The sequence below is a fragment of the Scophthalmus maximus genome, chromosome 1 (genome assembly GCF_022379125.1).
Source record: "Scophthalmus maximus strain ysfricsl-2021 chromosome 1, ASM2237912v1, whole genome shotgun sequence".
Taxonomy (NCBI): domain Eukaryota; kingdom Metazoa; phylum Chordata; class Actinopteri; order Pleuronectiformes; family Scophthalmidae; genus Scophthalmus; species Scophthalmus maximus.
Window position 1 is genome coordinate 9,258,739 of NC_061515.1, and position 20,578 is coordinate 9,279,316.

At 41.7% G+C, this 20,578-nt stretch overlaps 1 protein-coding gene across 3 annotated transcripts; it reads left to right on the forward strand.

The window, feature by feature from the left end:
• Nucleotides 1–901: 901 nt before the first annotated feature.
• paqr7b (progestin and adipoQ receptor family member VII, b) lies at nucleotides 902–11,308 on the forward strand. Of its 3 annotated transcripts, none has more exons than XR_007030821.1 (3): nucleotides 902–1,192; nucleotides 4,350–4,655; nucleotides 6,834–7,703. XR_007030821.1 is itself a non-coding variant. In XM_035625699.2 (3 exons), the coding sequence occupies exon 3, from the start codon at nucleotides 7,731–7,733 to the stop codon at nucleotides 8,787–8,789; it is 1,059 nt and encodes a 352-aa protein (XP_035481592.1). In that variant the 5' UTR covers nucleotides 958–1,192; nucleotides 4,350–4,655; nucleotides 7,725–7,730; the 3' UTR covers nucleotides 8,790–11,308. The 3 variants fall into 3 exon arrangements, 2 of the variants coding, with proteins under 2 accessions (XP_035481600.1, XP_035481592.1); XM_035625699.2 differs by lacking the exon at nucleotides 6,834–7,703 and adding an exon at nucleotides 7,725–11,308 and having other exon boundaries at nucleotides 958–1,192; XM_035625707.2 differs by lacking the exons at nucleotides 4,350–4,655; nucleotides 6,834–7,703 and adding an exon at nucleotides 7,725–11,308 and having other exon boundaries at nucleotides 951–1,192.
• The last annotated feature ends 9,270 nt before the right edge of the window (nucleotides 11,309–20,578 follow it).

Sequence of the window (20,578 nt, forward strand, 5' to 3'; positions counted from 1 at the left end):
GGTGTGTGTCTGTGTGTGAAATGCTGAATATTTATCTCAGCAGACAAAAAAAATATTTCAAACAAGTTAAATCTGTCAAGAAATGTCCACAATGAAGCTCGAAGTGGTTTCAGATTCATGGACCTGTTTGATTTCAACAGGTCACAAATCAAAAAGGTTTGGAACCACCGTTTACTTTAGCTTAATTTTCCCTGAATTCATACAGTAATGGTGCACAGAAACACTAAGGATATTTGTTTGACAACACAATGTTTACATTATATAAAATATATATATATAATATAAGTAGCCCCTGAATTTGACAAAAATGAAAGCTTTTGCACGGACAACATTTTGATGAAACGTGCCATCTGACCCCTCTGGTGTTGTCATGATCATAGACATTTCAGTTAACTAGCTCTGCTCCAGGCCCATTTTGCAGGTCCCTGCTCAAAAATGACATGCCCAAAATGAAAAGAGTATATCTCTGCAACTACAAGGTCTGTATGAATAATCTTGGTATCTATGTAAAGGTAACACTTGTGCAGAGGTGAAGAATCAAGTATAGATGTTATTGGGTCAGAGTAAATGAAAGATTTCATGTCCGCCGAGTGAATATCTCCTATGTAATAATGCAGATGGAGCCCATTCCTCTTCAAATCCATAGAACAACATCTGAACATGATCTGTGCCAAATGTCATGCTGATAACGTGAATCAGGGCAAAGTTACAGGCTTTAGTAGGGACATGGTCCGACAGACTCTGTTCCATGTGAGGTTTCTCCTGCAAAACTCATTTAATTCCCCCACATGTCTCTGTACATCTAATACAACTGTTTAAATGAAGACGAGTGAGCATCTGTCTCCCCATAAACGATCTTTGTAGTGCGAAGTAATGTCGTCAGACCTTCGAACAGGCTCAACGTAAAGTTTGGTCAAGCCTGGTGATTGACACTTCTATAGATCCATCTGAGCCAGTAGAATCGATGGGCAGCATCAAAACCCCTCCCGAGGACACCATTCGCTGTCTGTGAGGGGGCGGGGCGAACCCACTGTGAGGCCTTTTTCCCCCTACGCCAATGGATATGTAACTTCCTCCTGTGTAGTTGAAGTAGGACGGACCAGGCGGATTAATATCTTGAAATGACGAGCGGTCTTTGTGCTAGCTAACGGAATCGGATTTATGGATCAAAACACCTGGAAATACTTCGACGGTAAGACATAATTAATGTACGCTGCTGTGTTGATACAAAGCGGCTGATAAGCTGAATGTTTGTCTGAGAGTTAGAGGACGGATAGCGTTGGAATCTGCAGATGCTGGGCTTTAGAACGATATGTAGCTTGTGTTGTTAGCATGTTGCTAGCAGCTGCTATCGAGTCAGACATCGGTGATATATTATCATGTAAAGTTGTCATGTTCATGCGATATGCTGACTTGTTGCTTGGTGTTTTAATTGTGTTTCGTGTCGGTGAAGAGGGTTGACATTGGCGTGTAGCCGAGCGTCTCCCCGTTCTGTGCAGATGCCGCATGGCTTCATAGCTTCATGTTTAGCATTTAGCATTTGTGATTCCAAATGTAATTTTTATGTAATTTTTTGATACAAACATTTTTTTTGCTCTTCTTCGGCTGCATATCGTTTAAAGTTGATCGGAAAGCTGTAAACAAACTATTGGCATCAGGGAACTCTGAGCTTTCAATTGATATGTCACCATTTTGTTTTTTTATTAATCATTTTTTAATGTCATCTTTCATTTTTTTGGTACCGAACATAAAGTGAACAAGGGAAAAAAAACAATACACAACTAAACTTGATTTTACTCCACATCATTAAAAGAGGATGTGTATGCTGGCAATGCCATTGTAGAGCAGTACGGCAAAGACGTACAGAACGTCACTTCACTTAAAGGGGAACCCAGCCAAACGTTTGTCTGATGTCCTGTGTGAAAATGATAATATCTGGGAAGGTCTATTGTGTCCTATGTATCCGCAAAGATTAATCAAAGTGCAGGGAAACACCAATCTATCACTAAAGGCAACATATAAACCTTATCACACACCCGCACACCTATGGGAATAATGTTGATTTAGATCCACCCAACCGGTTTGTCTTTGGACTGTAGGGACACAAATATGCTATGTTCAGCACAAGAGGAGTGTGAGTCTTAGTAGACAGAGCTGCAATGTTACACCTGCATGCAGTGATATCATCATGCACATGCAGCGCCGGAAACCAGCGTTACAAGCTGCCACAGTCACTGTGTTGTCACAAATTCTTGCAGTGAGTTGTGAGTTTGGAAATGTTCAAATAAAAATGTCAAGATTTCTCCAACTCTTAAAGCTGGTCACACAAGTCTGTCGCATGTGTCGAATACTCACAATTGCAACAGGGGCTTCGGAATTGTAGACATTTTCACACAGCTATGTGGCAACGGTTGTGTGTAAGTAGGCAGAAATCTTATCAGCGCTTTTGCGTTTGTTTACACTTGCTTGCATCTTGCACAGGCTCGCAAGTCCGTGTCTATCTTGTTTCACCCCATGTTGGTAATGTCACCCAGTGCCAAGTGCCATCCATGTAAGTTCAGAGGAGCTGTGCATATTTGCTCAACGGATTCCTCTAAAGCCACTAAACCTGTTTAACCATATCATTAGTAAAGGCTGTAAAAGTTCACTTTTCTTATTTGTCTCTTGTTTATTTAATTTCTTTAACAGGATTTTTTTTTTTCGGGAATTACATTTGAACAGACATTGAAATTACACTGTCCGTGTATTTGAATATTTAATTGTTTTGTTTCAATTAACAGTTCATAGTATCATGACAGTTAGAATCATATTGCATTATTTAAAAAATACAGATAATTGAACAGGGCTCATGAAGTGCAATGTAAAATATTTGCACATAGAAATTCACACACCGATGCACTCATGGATCAGCTTGCATCGAAAAAAAACTGCATAAACTGTTAGAGATTTTGTACATGAAATGACCTATCCTACATGTCTTTATACATCGTAATAGTCTAATGGTCGTTTCTCAGATTTCTCAGCAATTTAATTCTTTGTGGTTACAGTATAATAATGTTAGTTGAAGTGTGACATAACTATGTACACAGTTTCATGTGTTTTAGTCTGCATTGCTATGCACACACGCAGCCACAGTGCAGCACAATCACCATCTTTGTCATATGTTTAGTGGAAACCGCTGTGCTCATCAGCCCACAAGATTCTTGTCTCGTAGTGCAGTGTTCCTCCTCTGTCTGACGACACAGGGGACAAAGACTGGCCTAACTCCAGGACCCTTTTCTCAGCCTGCTCTAGATTTTTGGATTCTTGATCATGATTGTTATAACTTTTGCTGCCATTACCAATGTATATTACATCCAAGGTTGGCCCTTTTCAGGTTGAGACAGAGCTAATAGTTGTTTGGATAAATAGCCTACTCGGGACGCCAAAACATATTCAGTATTATCCTAGACACACCTTGAATCGATCTCTACTGGGAATAAAAACTGAATAGGATGGTTTGAATTTGGGAAAATTGAACTGAAATTTTGTTTCTGTAAGATCTGCAAATTTGAAATTGTGTTCTTGCGTGCTAGAAATGGGAGAACCCCTGAGTCATAAAACATGATTGGCCGCATTTGTCAGGCAGGAAAATTACTTGGTTTGATAACCAAATGAGATCCAGTGGAGTTATCACACTGATATGGAGGGAGCAATTTAGAAGTCAAATTCAAAACACAAAGAAGGAGGTATACACAATGTCACCCGTCAGGTAGCTTTGTTACAATATAGAAGTGTAGAATGATCTAAACCTTATTTGAGTGTAACTTACAGATATGTATGGCCATTGTCGTGGTGGTCCTGATCCACGGGATGGCCACAGGTCCCACATAGATGTCTCAGTTTAGGGGTAAATGGTGCATATGGTATGTTGAAAGGAAGACCATGTTCAAATTGTCCCTTTGACCTTTATTAAAGCCTGTGTTTTCATGTAGCAGTCTAATAGAATCTAGAATAACACCTCTATAGGAACAACGTTATAATTTCAAGAAAAGGCAAATATAAAGTTATCTTGTGGATGGATATTATGCTAAGATTCAATATATATATATATATATATATATATATATATATATATATATATATATATATATATATCTCATGGAGATCCCCACATGAGTTGAAAATACATGCATCAGATCATTATATTTTACAACTAATTCACGTTAGTAAGTATTTTCGTGAGGCAGGAGAGAGAGACCCACATGAGATTAACTGGGCTATACAACAAGACAATCAGCAGATTCGGTACCCACAGGCCTGGTGAGACAGAAATGCCTCATGGGAGTGTCTCGCGTTCTCTCTTCCAGTGGAAGAATCTTTCTGCCGAGGGGTGGTGCTCCGCGGCCAGGCGGCGACCGTCATTGGTCAGAGCGATCCGGCGAGGACACAGGAAATAGCAGCGGCGCTGTCTGCCGATTGGCCAGAGGAGCCACCCGTCACGCGGCCCCGTCTCCTCCCAGCGGCTGCGCTGTGAGAGCCGCCAGGCGCTGCTCCCGTCACGGTCATCCTCCATCCGCTCACCCCTTCGAACAATGTTATCTATATCCTGCACGGCTCCGAACCATCCACTCGCTGCCTCGCCCGACACTTTGCAGTGATTCGAACATCTACAGGTATGTCCCGGTGTTCGTTCGCCACGATCTGTTTTTGTTTCTTTTCTTTTTTCCTCCATTAAGCGCACGCGGCGTCTTCTTCCGTGAAACGATCGAAGGGAAATAGCGTGAAGCGGTTTTTTTGGTTTTTTTTGCAGCGATATATTTCTTTGAAATTGGTCCGTGAACGCCTCGCGGGAGATGTCTGCGATGCACGCGGGGATCTGAGGCGAGGCCCGGGGAGGAAATTATACCGGACACTGGCTCTCGAATGTGAAGCGACATGTCGATCAGGTGCACGTTCGCCGGGTGGGAATTAACTGCAACAGGCCCGTGTATTACAGGCCCGGGGTTAACGAAACACCCGGCCCCGGCATAATCGAGCATTTCCCCTTTACCCGTGAATATTTCAAAGGATTGACACCCCTGTTTGAGACGGAGGGAGTGGACTCGGATGGGGCTGTGTTACGTAATTTCTTCCCATTCATCACTCACATGCGTCTCCTCCTCCTCCTCCTCCTGCTGCTGCTGCTGCTGCTCGCTCGGCCTGCGTTCATCCCACTCAGCCCGATCCCTCCGCGGCTGCTCGCCACCACATCTCCTGTGAGGTCAATCCAGAAAAATCTAGCAATGATTTTAAAAATCCTGATCATCCTACGAGAAGATGTCGCCTACATTAGTTACAACCCAGCAGTGTCCACAGTCAGGATCACTATATTCCTTTTTTCTTTTTTAATTTTAAAGAACAATTGTTGGTATTGCAACAATCGAAAAACAAAATCTGCTGCAAAGCAACCTGGCAACCTGAAATCACATTTCCCTTATATATATATATATATATATATATATATATATATATATATATATATATATATGTATGTATGTATGTATGTATGTATGTATGTATGTGTATGTGTGTGTGTGTGTATTGCAAGTAGCCTAAGGTCGTATATTTAGGTGGGTGAGTGCAAAAACCAGTTGAGCAAGATTTGAAAAACATGACAAAAGGAATGATCTCCTTGATATTATGTAACATCCATATCAGCCCCATTGTCAGGGGCAGTCATTTCCCACATCGTTCACAGAGTGGACCATAACTATTTGGGCATGAGCTCATTTTTTGTGCTCTTCAAGCTCTGTGCTGTACTGCATTCAGTCTGACAGACACTAATGGCCACTGCATTAAGTCTCAGCATTAATTTGAGTGTGTTTACATCAATATTCAATATTAAGAGTCTTGAGAGATATAGCCCCTTTAATGCGCACTGGTCTAATTGTAAGGGTACAAAAGTAATTGGACACTTAGCTGTTCATTTGCTCAGCTGTGTCGTTTTTTAAATTTAATTCCTGGACAAAAAAAAAAACCTAACATCTCAAACTTGGCTCAGAGTTGATTAAGAGTTGAGAGATGCCCAAATTCATTGGACGTCATTTCATCATTCAGTGGGAAAACAATCCTAAACATACAGAGCAATTCAGAGTGAAGAGGTTGAATATCCTCATCTGGCTGAATCAATCACCCAGTGTAGCCTCAGTCCGACCGAGCAGCGCTCCACTTGCTGAAGTCCAGACCGAAGACAACAAGTAGTAAATGAAGGTGGCTACAGTGAAGCTCTGGCACTGTGAGAGCATCACCATTGAAAATACGTTGAAGTGTCCACTATGGGTTGAGGTTTTTCTGCAAAATAGTGATTTACGGTGAATTTGTATGAAGGTGTTTTGTTTCTGTCCTGTTTCTTTTGAACCACTGCAATTTGGGCACGATGTGTAGAAACGGCCATGGCTCCTTCAAGTTATACACTTCTCAGGAAGTACACTTTATGGTTTGCAAACAAAGACACAGAGAATTGAGAGAGAAGGTGCGACCGCCACAATTTATGACCATAAGCGTAGCTGAGGTCAGAATGTTATTGAACCTGAGCTCCATGTGGCGTGTTTACCAGCAGTCTTTCAAAGTGATGTATCACGATGTAGAACAGATTAAGGGCTTGGGAACAAGCCAGAGACGCCAATCAATGCTCTACTGCCACCATGAATAACACTCTTATCCACAAGAACCCATGAAATTATGAAAACATAGGGTAATTCACTTTTCCAAGTGTGAGCACTTAAAGCTGCACTAATCCATGTTTGCTGTTAACAAAGGAACAAATCACACAAAGGGCATAACCACTCAACATTGCTGCTTGTCTCTTTTAGCCTTTGGATTGTTTTTTGATTTTCTGGCCCGACGACGTCACTCCAATCAACCGTGATTCTAGCTGCAGCCGACCGTTGATAATCCCTTTGGAAACAATTGTTCAAGCCCAGCACCAAACAGCAGACGGATCTGGTCAGATACCAGCTCGTGAACACTGTGCCAGAAAGTTTTCTTAGGTGCTGGTGGAAACCAAAACAGAGCTAAAAGGAGAACCAATGTTGGACTTATATTATTCATTGTTATTTTGGTCATAAAGATCCTTATGAATCAGAATATTTCTGTGTCATTGCAGTGTCTTGGTGATTGTATTAATTGTTTGGTAACATGTTAACCATAACTTACAAAAAGGTAATAGTAAATCAGTGTGACATTTTACAACTTCTCATACAAAATAACAGTTATTGCAGCACCAAGGTAGGTTTTGAAAATGTCAATGGTTTAGTATCCCATCTATTATTTATTTGTCATTTGACCAGATTGTTTATTCAACCTTTCTATTTACTTTATAGTTTGAATAATCATTTGTTGAAAAACAAAAAAAGAAAAGAAATTCCTGTTAGAATTTTACATTTGTTTGACCAACCAATTTATATAAACAAGAAACAAGCAAACCATGGAAGCCTCAACTGACGTCTTGCTTGATAATGGACCATTGATTTTCTAACTTGTTGTTGGTCTTTTTTGTGTTCAGTGACCAAACAACTACAATGCACAGCATGTTTACTTTGTAATAGTGGTGGTGCAGCGGGAGCAAACTCAGCCTCAGTCTGTAAATGCATTTATACACGTATACATGCAGATCCACACAGTTTCTGACACCAGCTGAAGGCCACACAGATGCCAATAATGGCTGACTGTTCACTGTTTCTGCCCTCCTCTCTTGTCTGCAGTTTGCCATGGCGACAGTGGTGATGGAGCAGATCGGTCGCCTGTTCATCAACGCCCAGCAGCTGCGTCAGATCCCTCAGCTGCTGGAGTCGGCCTTCCCCACACTGCCTTGCACTGTGAAGGTGTCCGATGTTCCCTGGGTGTTCCGCGAGCGTCACATCCTCACCGGCTATAGGCAGCCAGACCAAAGCTGGCGCTACTACTTCCTCACCCTCTTCCAAAGGCACAATGAGACCCTAAACGTGTGGACCCACTTGCTGGCTGCCCTCATCATCTTGGTGAAGTGGCAGGAGATCTCGGAGACGGTCGATTTTTTGCGAGACCCTCACGCTCAGCCACTCTTCATTGTTCTCCTGGCAGCTTTCACCTACCTCTCATTCAGCGCACTCGCGCATCTCCTCTCCGCCAAGTCTGAGCTCTCCTGCTACAGCTTCTACTTCCTCGACTACGTGGGCGTGGCGGTTTACCAGTATGGCAGTGCCCTGGCACACTACTACTACGCCATAGAGAAAGAGTGGCACACCAGAGTCCAGGGCATCTTTTTACCTGCAGCAGCATTCTTGGCCTGGCTTACTTGCTTTGGCTGCTGCTATGGCAAATATGCCAGTCCTGAGATACCCAAGTTTGTCCTCAAGCTCTTCCAAGTGGTGCCCTCAGCCTTGGCTTACTGTCTAGACATAAGCCCTGTGGTTCACCGCATCTACAGCTGCTACCGGGACGGCTGCTCCGACCCGATTGTGGCGTACCATTTGTATCATGTGGTCTTTTTCCTAATCAGCGCCTATTTCTTCTGCTGCCCTCACCCAGAGAGTTTGTTCCCTGGGAAGTGTGACTTCTTTGGACAGGGCCACCAGATCTTTCACGTGTTCGTGGTGGTGTGCACCCTGACGCAGATCGAAGCACTGCGAACAGACTTCACGGAGCGCCGTCCCCTCTACGAGCGTCTCCACGGCGATCTGGCGCACGACGCCGTCGCACTTTTCATCTTCACTGCCTGCTGCAGTGCGCTTACCGCTTTTTATGTACGCAAGCGTGTACGAGCCGTTCTCCATGAGAAGGAGGAGTAAGAGTTGAAATTTTAGTTCATAAAAAAAAGAGTAATTTAACCATTAATTCAAATTACTCAAATGTTTTTGTTATTGAAAGTAATCAGTTTGTGACAGTGACTGTGATTTGCCAAACTACCGTGAGCTATAATTGTGTTTTTGAATTTCACTGAAAAGGGAATCTTACAATTTGTCAGTAGCAATACAGGTAGTAGTTAAACACTGCAATGAGTCATTGCATCGTTACTCTGCTCTTTTATTAGTCTGCAAGGTTTTTATGAAGTCGTAGTCTCAAGGAATGTTTTACTTTACCATACAAAAATTCACTTTAGTCAAGGAGAGCCGAAAAATAGTGGTTTCTAAAGATGCCTTTTATGGAATCGTATTTAGAAATATCTCATTGTTTTAATCTAATTTGGTTTTTCAAATTCAAATCATGCTAGCATGATTATACTTTGTATTTTACAGTCAAACACCAATTCCAATCCAATTTGAACTGGTGTTCTTGTCTAGTTAGGAACCTTTCTGACATTTCCTTAATTTGATTCAGCCCCTCTCTTTAGGGATCAGAGCAGGATTTATTTAAAAAAATATATATATTTATCAACGCGCTAACAGTGCCATGCAAATGTTTAAACCTATTCTGGGAAAGTCGAGAACCCAATTTGAAAACCAAATATTTTACCTCTTATAAAAATAAGGAGACGCTTTGTTCTAAGTGTTCCGTTGAATTATGATGAAAATGAGGCTGGCACTCAGTATTGGTCAAGAGATGGATGGAAGATTACTGATGTCACTTTGTTGTCGTGGTAGTGTTAATCTTTTTTTATTCAAAGGGCTGGACCATCAGCTTTTGCCTTTTCACATCCCATGATACCAATGCTTTCGTGTGCATTGTTTTCAATGTCGGTTTGATCAGATTTGGGTAACAAAACGCTGTGTCTGACTGGTGTTCTGCTTTTGGCATATTTTGTTTTTGTATGATGAATATGTATGTGCCTCTACGCATGTCTTTTGGTATATCGAGTGGATATTAAGTGTGTGAATGTCTCTGAAAGTTTAGCCTTGCACTTCTTTCTTACCCTGTAAATAACCTGTATTTCCTTAGAAAGTTGTTTGCATCCCATTTTCTCTCACTCAATAGCATTCAGACCTGAATGCATTTTTTTGTCCTTGTGGAATACGGCACATTCCTATTGTGCTTCCTTCTTTCAGAGTGGGCTTTATGTCTGGTGTCGTCCTGCCTATCGAGTCTTTAATGGCGATGAATACACCATTTCATACTGCTGCACTGTTACTCCGAAGAGTCGGTTCATTTTTACTGTATTTTATTTGACTCTGGTTATAGAAATGTCACACACACACACACACACACACACACACACACACACACGGCTCACTGGTAATGTTACTTCGATTCCTATCTCACAAAATCTTAAATGTCAGAAATGATGCTATATTCACTGCAGCACTCTTTGATCATGATGATGTTTAATGTGCCAATGAATCTGTTATTGCTTCAGTGATGGTACAACTGGAGGACGAATTCAGAGACAGAATGTCAGAAGTGACGGGTCGACTTTTAAACTCTCTTGACCCGACTGCAAACATGCTACTGGTGAGATTTAACCTCAACACCCCTAAATGTGAATCTTTGCAGTTACTGACCTGGTCTCCTCATGCACTGCCTGAATCAACACTGTATACTACTGTAGCTGACAACACTGGCTATGTTTACATGCATGGAGGTATCTGCTGTTAATATGGTTATTCTGCTGTTGTGGGTTCAGAGAAGCCTGGGTGAACCTGTACCCCCCCCCCCTTTTTGCCTTTTTGTGCAGGGTTATGAATTGGTTGGCAAAAAGAATAAAACTGTTTTGCGTGAAACTCATTTTGGCACATGTGGTCTAATGCTTCATGGAAAAGGCTTCTGTATAGGCTGATGATGCCCATTTAATCAGAGCCTCTCCGCAGCCCGGCCTGTGACAGAAGGTTATTGTCCCGATCATCAAAAAGACCGAAACGATTAAAGCTGCGATTTTAATTTCTTTCCCTTGTGTTACAGTATTGTTCAAACAGGGAGCGAGCAGCTGGATAGAGAGACCACAGTGCTTTTTCCCCCTAAATTGATTGTTGCAACATGGAAAGTGATTATCTAAGTTGCATGCCAATTAACCCTAACCCTGGAGTATAGCCAGCACACCATGTAAGTGACTTGTGTGTGTCTGTGTCGTAGGCTACCTTTGGCGACAATTTTCTGACTCTTGGGTCTGTGGTTAGTGTTGGGCAAGTAACATTTATGGTTAGGCTTCGTGCAAGCCTACAGGAAATTATTGCAAGTCTGTGTAATGTCCCCACACGTGACCTGTGACTACATGTTTGTTAGTGTAAACATAGCCTCTGATGCCACCCATGGTTTTCCTTTTATTCCTTTATGAAGGCAGGCTGAGAGTGACTAGAATGTCTTCTGCCTCTACAAATGTGTGGCTGACTGTACTAATATTCTGTTGTATTTAAGAAAAATAAAGTGTTACAGTGAATTTGAATTCTCATATTCATTATTTTACAGGTGAGGCACATTATAAGCAACCAAAAAGCTTTAGGCCGTAATAGTTTTAGATTGATTTGAACTGTTTCACAAATGTACAAATGTATGTGTTTGAATCCCCCTTTTTTGAAATGTCTGGGTCTTCTCAGCTTTTGCAAATTCCAAAACTGAAAACCTGGAGAAGAGTAATAGACCAGGACTAATATTAGGTGGTAAATATAATTAATGGGCAACAAAGACAAGTGTACTCTAAAATGTAGCTGTTTCACAGACCTACAGTACCTCAGTTATACAACAATATTTGTTTGCGTCCCTACACCACCAGGGGGCAGCCTTGTTGTTCGGTAAGAGCATCCAGGGGCTCGACAGTCACAGAACAGCAAAGATGAAACTACAGCATATTGGATGGATTGTCGTCTTGTTGATTCTGAAGAGGTTCCTGTGAGGATAAAACATGATCATATACAGTTTTTATTAGATTTTTCATAAAAGCCTGGCCTTCTTAGGTAGATTGTGAAATGTAGACGAACACAAAACATCCTGTAAATCTTTATAATTTAAATGAAATGCTTAATAACAGCAACGGCCTATTGAGTAATGAGTACAAATCTGGCATCGTATCAGAAAATATTCATAATTAAACTTCGATGGCTCATAAATAATTAAAATGTGATTAAGTAAACTATTATGACACTGTTGGCCTATTTACTGCTGAAAGATGACACGCACCGTTGTGTTGTTGCAATGGAAATATAATTAAAAACTAAAATAAAACGGATGTCTCTATTTTGTACAGTACAAGCAGGGATTTAGTCTTTGTTGTTTTCCTTTTAGATCGTGTCCAGCGAGGAAATTATGGGCAGTTCTTCTGGACAGACGAGGTCAATCACTCAGTCAAGATCTATCTTGTCCCACAAAACTGATGTTTCACGAGAGTGAATCTTTCCTTTAGGGGGCACAGACGACCTTGCATGTCTTTCAAAACATATACGACTGATACGCTGATCACAGGGCTTCAAAATGAAACTTGCAGGTCAACGTTTGTTTTTAATGCATTTTTATTGATCGTGTTGCCCTGCAGTTGTTGCACGGCGTATTCGTCCTAAGCCATCTGCAGCCTGGATGTTCAGACCCTCAGTGTGAGTGAACAAAATTCAATTATTGCTGTAATTTTGCCTAATAGTCTAAGAATAATATTACAGGATTTAATTAAAAAAAACGTTTCACGCAGATGTTACTTAGGGAACAGTATCTTGCTCACTCTGCAATAGCCTCATGGGTTGTACATATAGTTTATGTATGCATATGTATGCATATTCTGTATGTGCCTTTTCTGATATTTGATATGCACACGCACATACACCCTGAGTGAGTAGAAATGAATTTGCTGCGCTAACTACAACATCTCCAAGTTACATTTTCCAGTGATGGAGAAGAATCGTTGAAATTTAAGGCAGATATAGGCTCCTGATGTATCTACCTTGGATGTGATTAATTCCCAGTATCGCACACCCGGACGGTCTTAAATCAAATGCCAGAGATGGTGATAATTGCCTACAGCCTGCTTCCTGTCCACTAAGTATCAATTGCTTCCCCAGGCTCCATCAATTTTCGCCCTCCTTTCTCTGGAGCAGCTCATCGTCCATCTCCCAGCTTCGCTCGTCTCCTCTCCCTCTGTCATGGTTCCCGTGTCTGCGAGTTGTGCTGCAAAGTTATTGCTCCCCTTGATTCCTTTTTAAATGCTTTATTTGCTCTGTATGATTTTTATCTAGGTTGCCGAGGTAATATTGGGTGGCCGTGGTCTCCTGTTGTTTTTTTGTAATTAAAGGTTGGACTTGCTTGAGGGAAAGGCTTTGTTCAGAGTTATGAAATCTCTTTTTGCCAGTTGACAGACAGCCGACTCCCCCCCCCACCCCCACCACGAATCTATCTATGTTTTTCTGCAGGTATTTTGTCCCCACATCCTTGATTGTTATTGGTATTTTCATATGGTCTCTCACTTTTCTTTTGTTCTGTGTTATGAGGTATGTAAACACATCAGGAACCAACGAAGCTTTATGAGACTGTAGATTAAAGTTGAAGTGGAAATACTTGTCCTCCGGTCTCTGTAATGTTCTCATAACTAATAATAGAACATATTATATAGCAATACAGTAGAACTGTGAAATGTTTTGGACTTGGAAATGTCCATTGGGTTCTTCAGGTTCAATTTATTTTACCTGAACAGAAGTCAGATAATAATTCATGCTTTGCTGTGTAAACGTGTGGTTCATCAGAAACTGTGCAGGGGTTTGAAAAATGTTTTTGTTCTCGTATTGATTTGAAAAGGGAGCCTAGTTCTGGGTTCCTAGTTCTCTTACAGTTATTCACGTTCTTCCCAAGAGAAGAAAGGCACTACTCTCATACCTGTCCATTAAACATGAAAACAACTAGCCAGGCTCTGACTAAGCAATATAAGCTAATTGCCTGTAAATGAGAGTGGCATCAATCTTTCCATCTATTTCTCAGCAAAACATGGGTATTTTCCAAAGATGTAGCGGTATCTATTCAATATAGCCTTGTAAACGGGCTTTACTGGATTTTAGTTGAAAAACGTGCATTGCACCTACTTTGTTCAGCTGGTATACACAGAATAACTCTTATATTAGTCCTTCAGTTCTCCCCTTTATATTGCTTCTTTATATTGAGTCTCATTTATGGGTGTTGTACTTTACAGTGTTTGTTTTCTGGCAATCCCGGAAATTCCAGCAGTGTTTTTTTAAAAATATTTTATCAGCCATCGTACTTTGAATTTCTAAACAGAGTATGACTGCAGTGGACAGATAAAGGCTAAAAGAAATGAAACGTAGATAACACAGTTGATACGGCAAACCGTGGTAAAATATGAGGCTCCAGCCAATCTTTGGTTGTTTTATGAAGAATCCTTTTACACATAGTTACACAGTGAGTGCGGCTTTGTAAAAATACATTAATAACTCATTGTATACTGTGGTAGCGTGAGAGAATCTGCCTCCGTCTTAATCCCAGAAACGTTGCATTGTTCTCGCAGTGGCGTCGATATATACTGTAGCGCTCGCTCGACGGCGCCGTCAGAATTTGCAGAACCAAGTAGATTCAGTCGGGCTGCACGGTGGTGTAGTGGTTAGCACCTTCGCCTCACAGCAAGAAGGTTCTGGGTTCGAATCCCGGTTCAACCAGGGCCTTTCTGTGTGGAGTTTGCATGTTCTCCCCGTGTATGCGTGGGTTCTCTCCGGGTTCTCCGGCTTCTTCCCACACACCAAAGACATGCAGAATGGGGTTAGGTTCATTGGAGACTCTAAATTGACCGTAGGTGTGAATGTGAGAGTGAATGATTGTCCGTGTCTGTATGTGGCCCTGCGATAGGCTGGCGACCTGTACAGGGTGTACCCCGCCTCTCGCCCAATGTTAGCTGGGATTGGCTCCAGCGACCCCCCGCGACCCTCAAATGGATAAAGCGGTAGACGATGAATGAATGAAAGTAGATTCAGTCCGTTCCAAAAGAGACGCCTCTTACCTCCTCTTCATCTTTGCAGTTGCTCCTGTGTTACTTGCTTCGCCAATCGGCTCGCCCACTGATCAGGCCTATTCATCATGAGCTGGTTGAGGAGATACTGGAGGCTGGCGGAGGCGAGGAGGAAGCACGTAGGCCCTATCCGAAGGTCTCCCGCTTGCCAAAGCCCGAAACAGCTCAAGGATAATGAATTCCCTCCTCCTGCCCCTTAACCTCTCTGTGTACAGCGGGGTCACTGATTCCCAACACATTATACCCAGATAACTAGAGAGTGGGAAACTTTAGGAAGCCTGGACATGGTGTTTTTTCTCCCAGCAGGCTGCAGGTTAGGGGGTAGATTGACTTGTTTTGTGGGTGTTACTGTGTGAATAACCTTTTGCTCACTTTAAGTTGAGACTTGACAACTGATGTCCTTCTGCTGCTGCTGCCGCAAAAAACAACCCCTTTGGTTGGTTTTGGCTGATGTTTAAAGCGTGTTCCTTTCACAGCGTGATACAAACTAAATCGTAGCATGCTATGATCATGTGTCATGCTCACACTGGCAAAGTGACCAAAAAAAGATATTTGTTCTCTTGCCAAGAGTCCGATAAAAAGATGGAAACCTCTCTCATGTCTGCACAGTAAACATGCAGCTGGTTTGCTTACCTGCCGGCAGATAGCCTGCGTCCTTCCAGTAAAGCTTTAAAGCTCACGTACAACATAATTAAGCATTAATTAAGCCGTTTCCATGAACTCCTTAAAAGACGTCCAAAATTTTGAATGCAGACATTTTGCCTTTCACATACGGTGAACACAGCAGGAGATTGTCCCAGTCGGGCCGCGGTCGCACCAGCAGGAACATTCGGTGGCAACCGAGTGGAGCGTTGCAAGAGGCAGGACACCATTCTGTTTCTGTCATCAATACGCCCACTGGCTTGCTGTGGATTTTCTGGCTGTGTTCTCACACGGGAGGGCTGCACGGTGGTGTAGTGGTTAGCACCTTCGCCTCAGAGCAAGAAGGTCCTGGGTTCGAGTGCCGGTTCCAACCAACCAGGGCCCTTCTGGCTGGAGTTTGCATGTTCTCTCCTGAAAGCAGCTTTAGTGACCATCAGTGCTGCCAACAGGTGGATTTTGTTGCAATTGGAGCGAGTCATGATATCCCCCCCCCCCCCCCGCCTATATCCAGTGTTTGTGCTAATCTGAATGAAGAAGTATATTCCTAGAAAAAACAAAGATAATCCCGTAAAGCTAATTGAAGATGGTGCCGTATCAGTTTCAGGAAGCTGAAAGGAAAACGTTTGTTAAAACATGTTGGTTTCCCTGTAAGAGGTTTATTTGGCAGTGAGCTTTTATTGTCACTGTTGATGGATTTCCAGCGGTACAAGGATTTTATTGTTTGCTGTTAAAATGCATAAGCGAGTAAATTGATTTCTTAAAAGTAAAAAAATAAAAAACCTACTGTACAATAAAGATTTTATTGAACAAGCTGAAAACAGTTAGTATATGGCATGGAAGTGGGACACAGAGTTTGATTCATTTCTATGGCTTATTGAATAAATTATAGTATTGATGGTTAAGTGCTTGTCAAAAACGTCAAGTGCCCGATCCTCTTACCCACTGTATATGTTCTCTTGTTCCCATTGTGCCTCACTGTTCCAATTCTTTATGTTCCAATTCTGAAAATCCATCACCTGTCGAGTACCGCCCCTCCTCCTCCTCCCTCTCCACAGTATGAGTTCTCTCAAAAGACTCCAGATGTGCTCAGGGTCCATTTGTCGAAGCCGAATCTGTGCGCGTCCTCTGTTCATCTCTGTTCCTTGATACGCAATATTCAATTACCCATGCACCAGCAGCGCCGGTTTAAATTTCCCTGACAGCAGTGTGTTTGAAGCTTTTCATGCTCGTCACTGTAAGAAATGAAAAACCATTTCAAGACTCACTACGATCACTAGTTTTAATAGCTTTACAATATTCCATATTGGAAATCAATGTTGAAGAGTTGTTTTGATTATTTTTTGTTCAGAATAAACAAAAAACTTCCAGTGAATGATGAAAGTCTTGAGCAAGGCAGGAGGACAATGCCAACGCAGTAGATGTTCAGAGTTATCAATTTTGAGTTTTAAATTGTAACTCTGAATGTAATCCTTGAATCATGCAATTGGTTGGGCTCACTTATTGTTGAGACTTTTTCAGGGATTACATCCACACTGAGGATTAGGAAAAGAATGTTAAATTGAATTTTGGGGAGGTATAGAGATGATAAAGGGAAATGGTGCTATATGGTATATTGGCAGAGCCTAGCTGAATAGACTTGCTCTTCTTCAAAGAGCAGAAGGCCCGAGAGCCGCTTTCAACCAGAAACCCTCTCTGATCCCTTTTCTACAGTCTAAACTGTTTCATTCAGCAGTTGGGGAACGATTTAGTGTGAGAGATGTTTTACCCTGAATGTTGGAGGAACGTTTATCAGAGCGATATTAAAAAAAATCAACCGGTTATTGTGTGGAGCAGATGCAATAAAGAAAGATAAAAGAATGATGACAAGTGAAACTATGGCAACTACAATCAGTTAAAAACTGTTTCATATTTTGTTCCTTCATGCTTCGATACAAAGTCGTGACTTGTGACAAGAATCAGTTAGTACAATAAATGTGTGTCGGGGGCATCTTGAAGCCACACCACCTGTGGCTCCTACATTTCCCCAGAGTGGCTTCGTAATCGAAGCCTTGTAACGGATGAAAAACAAAAAAACTAAAATATGATGGCCCACAATAATCTAAACCTCCAAGTGCTGGAGTATGTGTGACACATCCTTTCTCTTATCCGTTGAGGAGGTGGGAACAAAAGGAGTGTGAAGATACACAAAAAAATGCAGAGGACCCCCACGCCCATCACTCCCAAACAATAGATCTAATGTGATGAGTGTATCTTGACAAAATCTAAATAGAAGTGTCTGAGGGAAAAACAAGGAAGGGGCGGAGGCAATCGCCGTGTTTTGGAGCTCCCAGCTTTGAGAATCCACACAGGCTTAATGGATGGCGCCCAGGCTGACAGCACAGGCACAGGGACTAAATCACAGAGAGGAGGGGCAGGGCTGATAAAAACTCTGGGACTGTCACGCGGTTTCTGATTAGGTTTTCCTTTCGGCCTCTCCATTGTGAGAGAGCAGCACTTTTAAACTTGGTTTGAGAGCGTTTTTTTTAGGTATGCTGGAGGGAGGCGAAGAACTTATCCCGATTCACCGGAGCTAGTTCTGCCTAGTGTTGTGCAGTTTTGTACCTTATAATGTGACTACATCCTGATTTGTGCAGGATTTTAGACCTATTTGGACAGATACATGCCTCAAGGGTTTTGGATAATCATTATTTTTCATAGACATTACCATCTAATTTCAGTAGCCTCTCCTGCTGAGGGGCTGATAGCCAGTTCTGTTAGAAAAGATGCCAAAAACATATATATTTATCTTTTCAGGTCTTCAAATAGCTAAAAATGCTGTTGTATAATTACTGCAACAAAAACATAATACAGTCTGGCTGCATTCCATTTGCAACCAATTTGAAAATTAGGTATGGTGCTATTCAGAATTCATCTCAGGACCACTTTCAAGTCCAGATGAATCATGTCGTAGATTTTTATGAAAGATTGATTATATGCTCACTTCAAGGAAATGCTTGCGATGAAGATGACAGCGGTTTGCATTTTCGGTGGGAACTCGAGAGTCCTCTAAAGGAATATGCCCTTGAAAGGGACCGCAATGGGTTTGAAGCTGTGAAGAGCGACTCTTTGTGGTTTAACGAAGCACAAACCCACATGCACGTTTGAGTCATCTGCTACTTTGGACAGCTGGCTCAGCAACTTATAGAGCAGCAACTAACTAAACTCACTGCCACAAACCAAACCTGGCAACAAAATACGTGAGCTAAAGCAGTTGCTCACTTAAAATAATGGATATGTTTGGATTTTACTTACTACAATATATTTTGTTACCCCTCTACTGTAGAGACAGCTTACAGATTTGTTTCAATGTATTTTTTCTACGCAATTAAATGTAGTTTGATAAATGTTCAGTCTTCAAAGCCTTTTGAACCCTTGTGAACTAACCTTTAGCGTTTAACATTTTGGACGGCGCCATCTTGTTTTTTTTTGACTGAGAGCTCGTCCGGGTACACCTGTGACCTGCACCCATTGGGCGGTTCTAGCTGTCAGTCACACTATCCACGCTCCAATGCATGCGGTGCTTCATCGTCTATTTTACTCTAAATGGGACCACAGTTCACAAAATTAACATCATGCTGTATTAAAGAAGACTTGAAACTAGAGATCAAGATCATACAATCTTCAGGAAAATGTTTACTGTTGTTATAAATCAAGTGAGAGGAAGAGTCATTTTTTTCATAGACTTCTATAGAAACTGACTTCTTTTTGCAACCAGTGGAGTCGCCCTCGCCTGGTGATTCCAGAGAATACAGGCTTCAGGCCCTTCTGCCTTGGCTTCACTTTCCGGAACCAGTGACTACGTCCATTTTTATATACAGTCTATGCTTGAACCATGAAACTACCATTTTACATTTTTTGAAAAGCACATTTTTGACATCCCCGCCTTACTTTTTGTCTGATTGTTACATTTTCTGTTGGTCATCACAGGACAGAGCTTAATTAGGTTTCAAGAAATTGGCCAAAATACAAGTGGAGGGGCTTAGCAGGAAAATAGCTGTAACTCACAAACAACAATATTCATGAATCTGGGTAAACATCTTCAGGCCGTTTGGTGGTGATATCATGTGCTATCTTCTGAACAAACACTCAGAGTTTCGTGCACATTTGATGAAGGAGAGGGGACAATACAGAACACTGGGTGGGCAATTAGTGTGTGATTGGTCTCATTCCTTTTTTAGGCAGAATTAAACCAGATGAAGTGACTTAACTTAACATAACAAAGGGGCTTGAGCCCAGAATCACTGGTTGTGACTATAATTACAGAATAATATTACCACTATTTCAATTTTGTTATTACTGGGTCCTCCTGCGGGTCTTGTCAGAGCCCAGGGACAAGGGACCTCTATAGTCGTTTAAATTGGAGGAGTATTTTTGTGCATGAAATCTGACTGGAATAAAAATGATTTTAACTGTGGTGTAGTTCGGTCTGTGTCCATCACACTGATGGCCACTGCCCGAAAAACTCAAACGCTAATATATCGGCACAGATGGGAATGCAGTTGGAGCACATACACAGAGTGAATATAAAGATATTAAAGCAAGTGAATGAGAGGAAGAACAGATGCTGTATTAATTTATTCAGAGTTAATCCAATGCTCAGCAACATGCAACACACTTCTTCCCCTCGGCGTGAAGGTCTGCTGTAATAGAATTGGTATTCTTCTGCAGACAGAACTCTCTGGGGTAAATATTTATAGAGGAGACTGGCATGGGGTGATAAGGAGTAGGGGTCCATTCATGATAACACAGGGGGATTTCAACAGAATATTTAATCAAGTACTAGTTTGTATCTCTGGGACAAAAACATTTCAAAGCCTTTAAAGGCACACGCATTCTGGCAAAGGTCAAGGAGGAATTCAACAAACTTTTATTTGGCCTGGAGCTGTGTGCTATTAATGGGCTGTTTACACAGGGCTGTAATAATCATAGACAAAAACATGGCATATTTGTTGTCCCATAATGGAGTGCACTGTAGGCTGCCAGCTGGAAATAAAAAGTTATATGAATGCACACAACAAAATAAAAACTCAACCTGCT

Excerpts from the sequence above, each read along its gene's own strand:
- paqr7b (XM_035625707.2), top strand. The coding sequence starts at position 7,731 with ATGGCGACAGTGGTGATGGAGCAGATCGGTCGCCTGTTCATCAACGCC.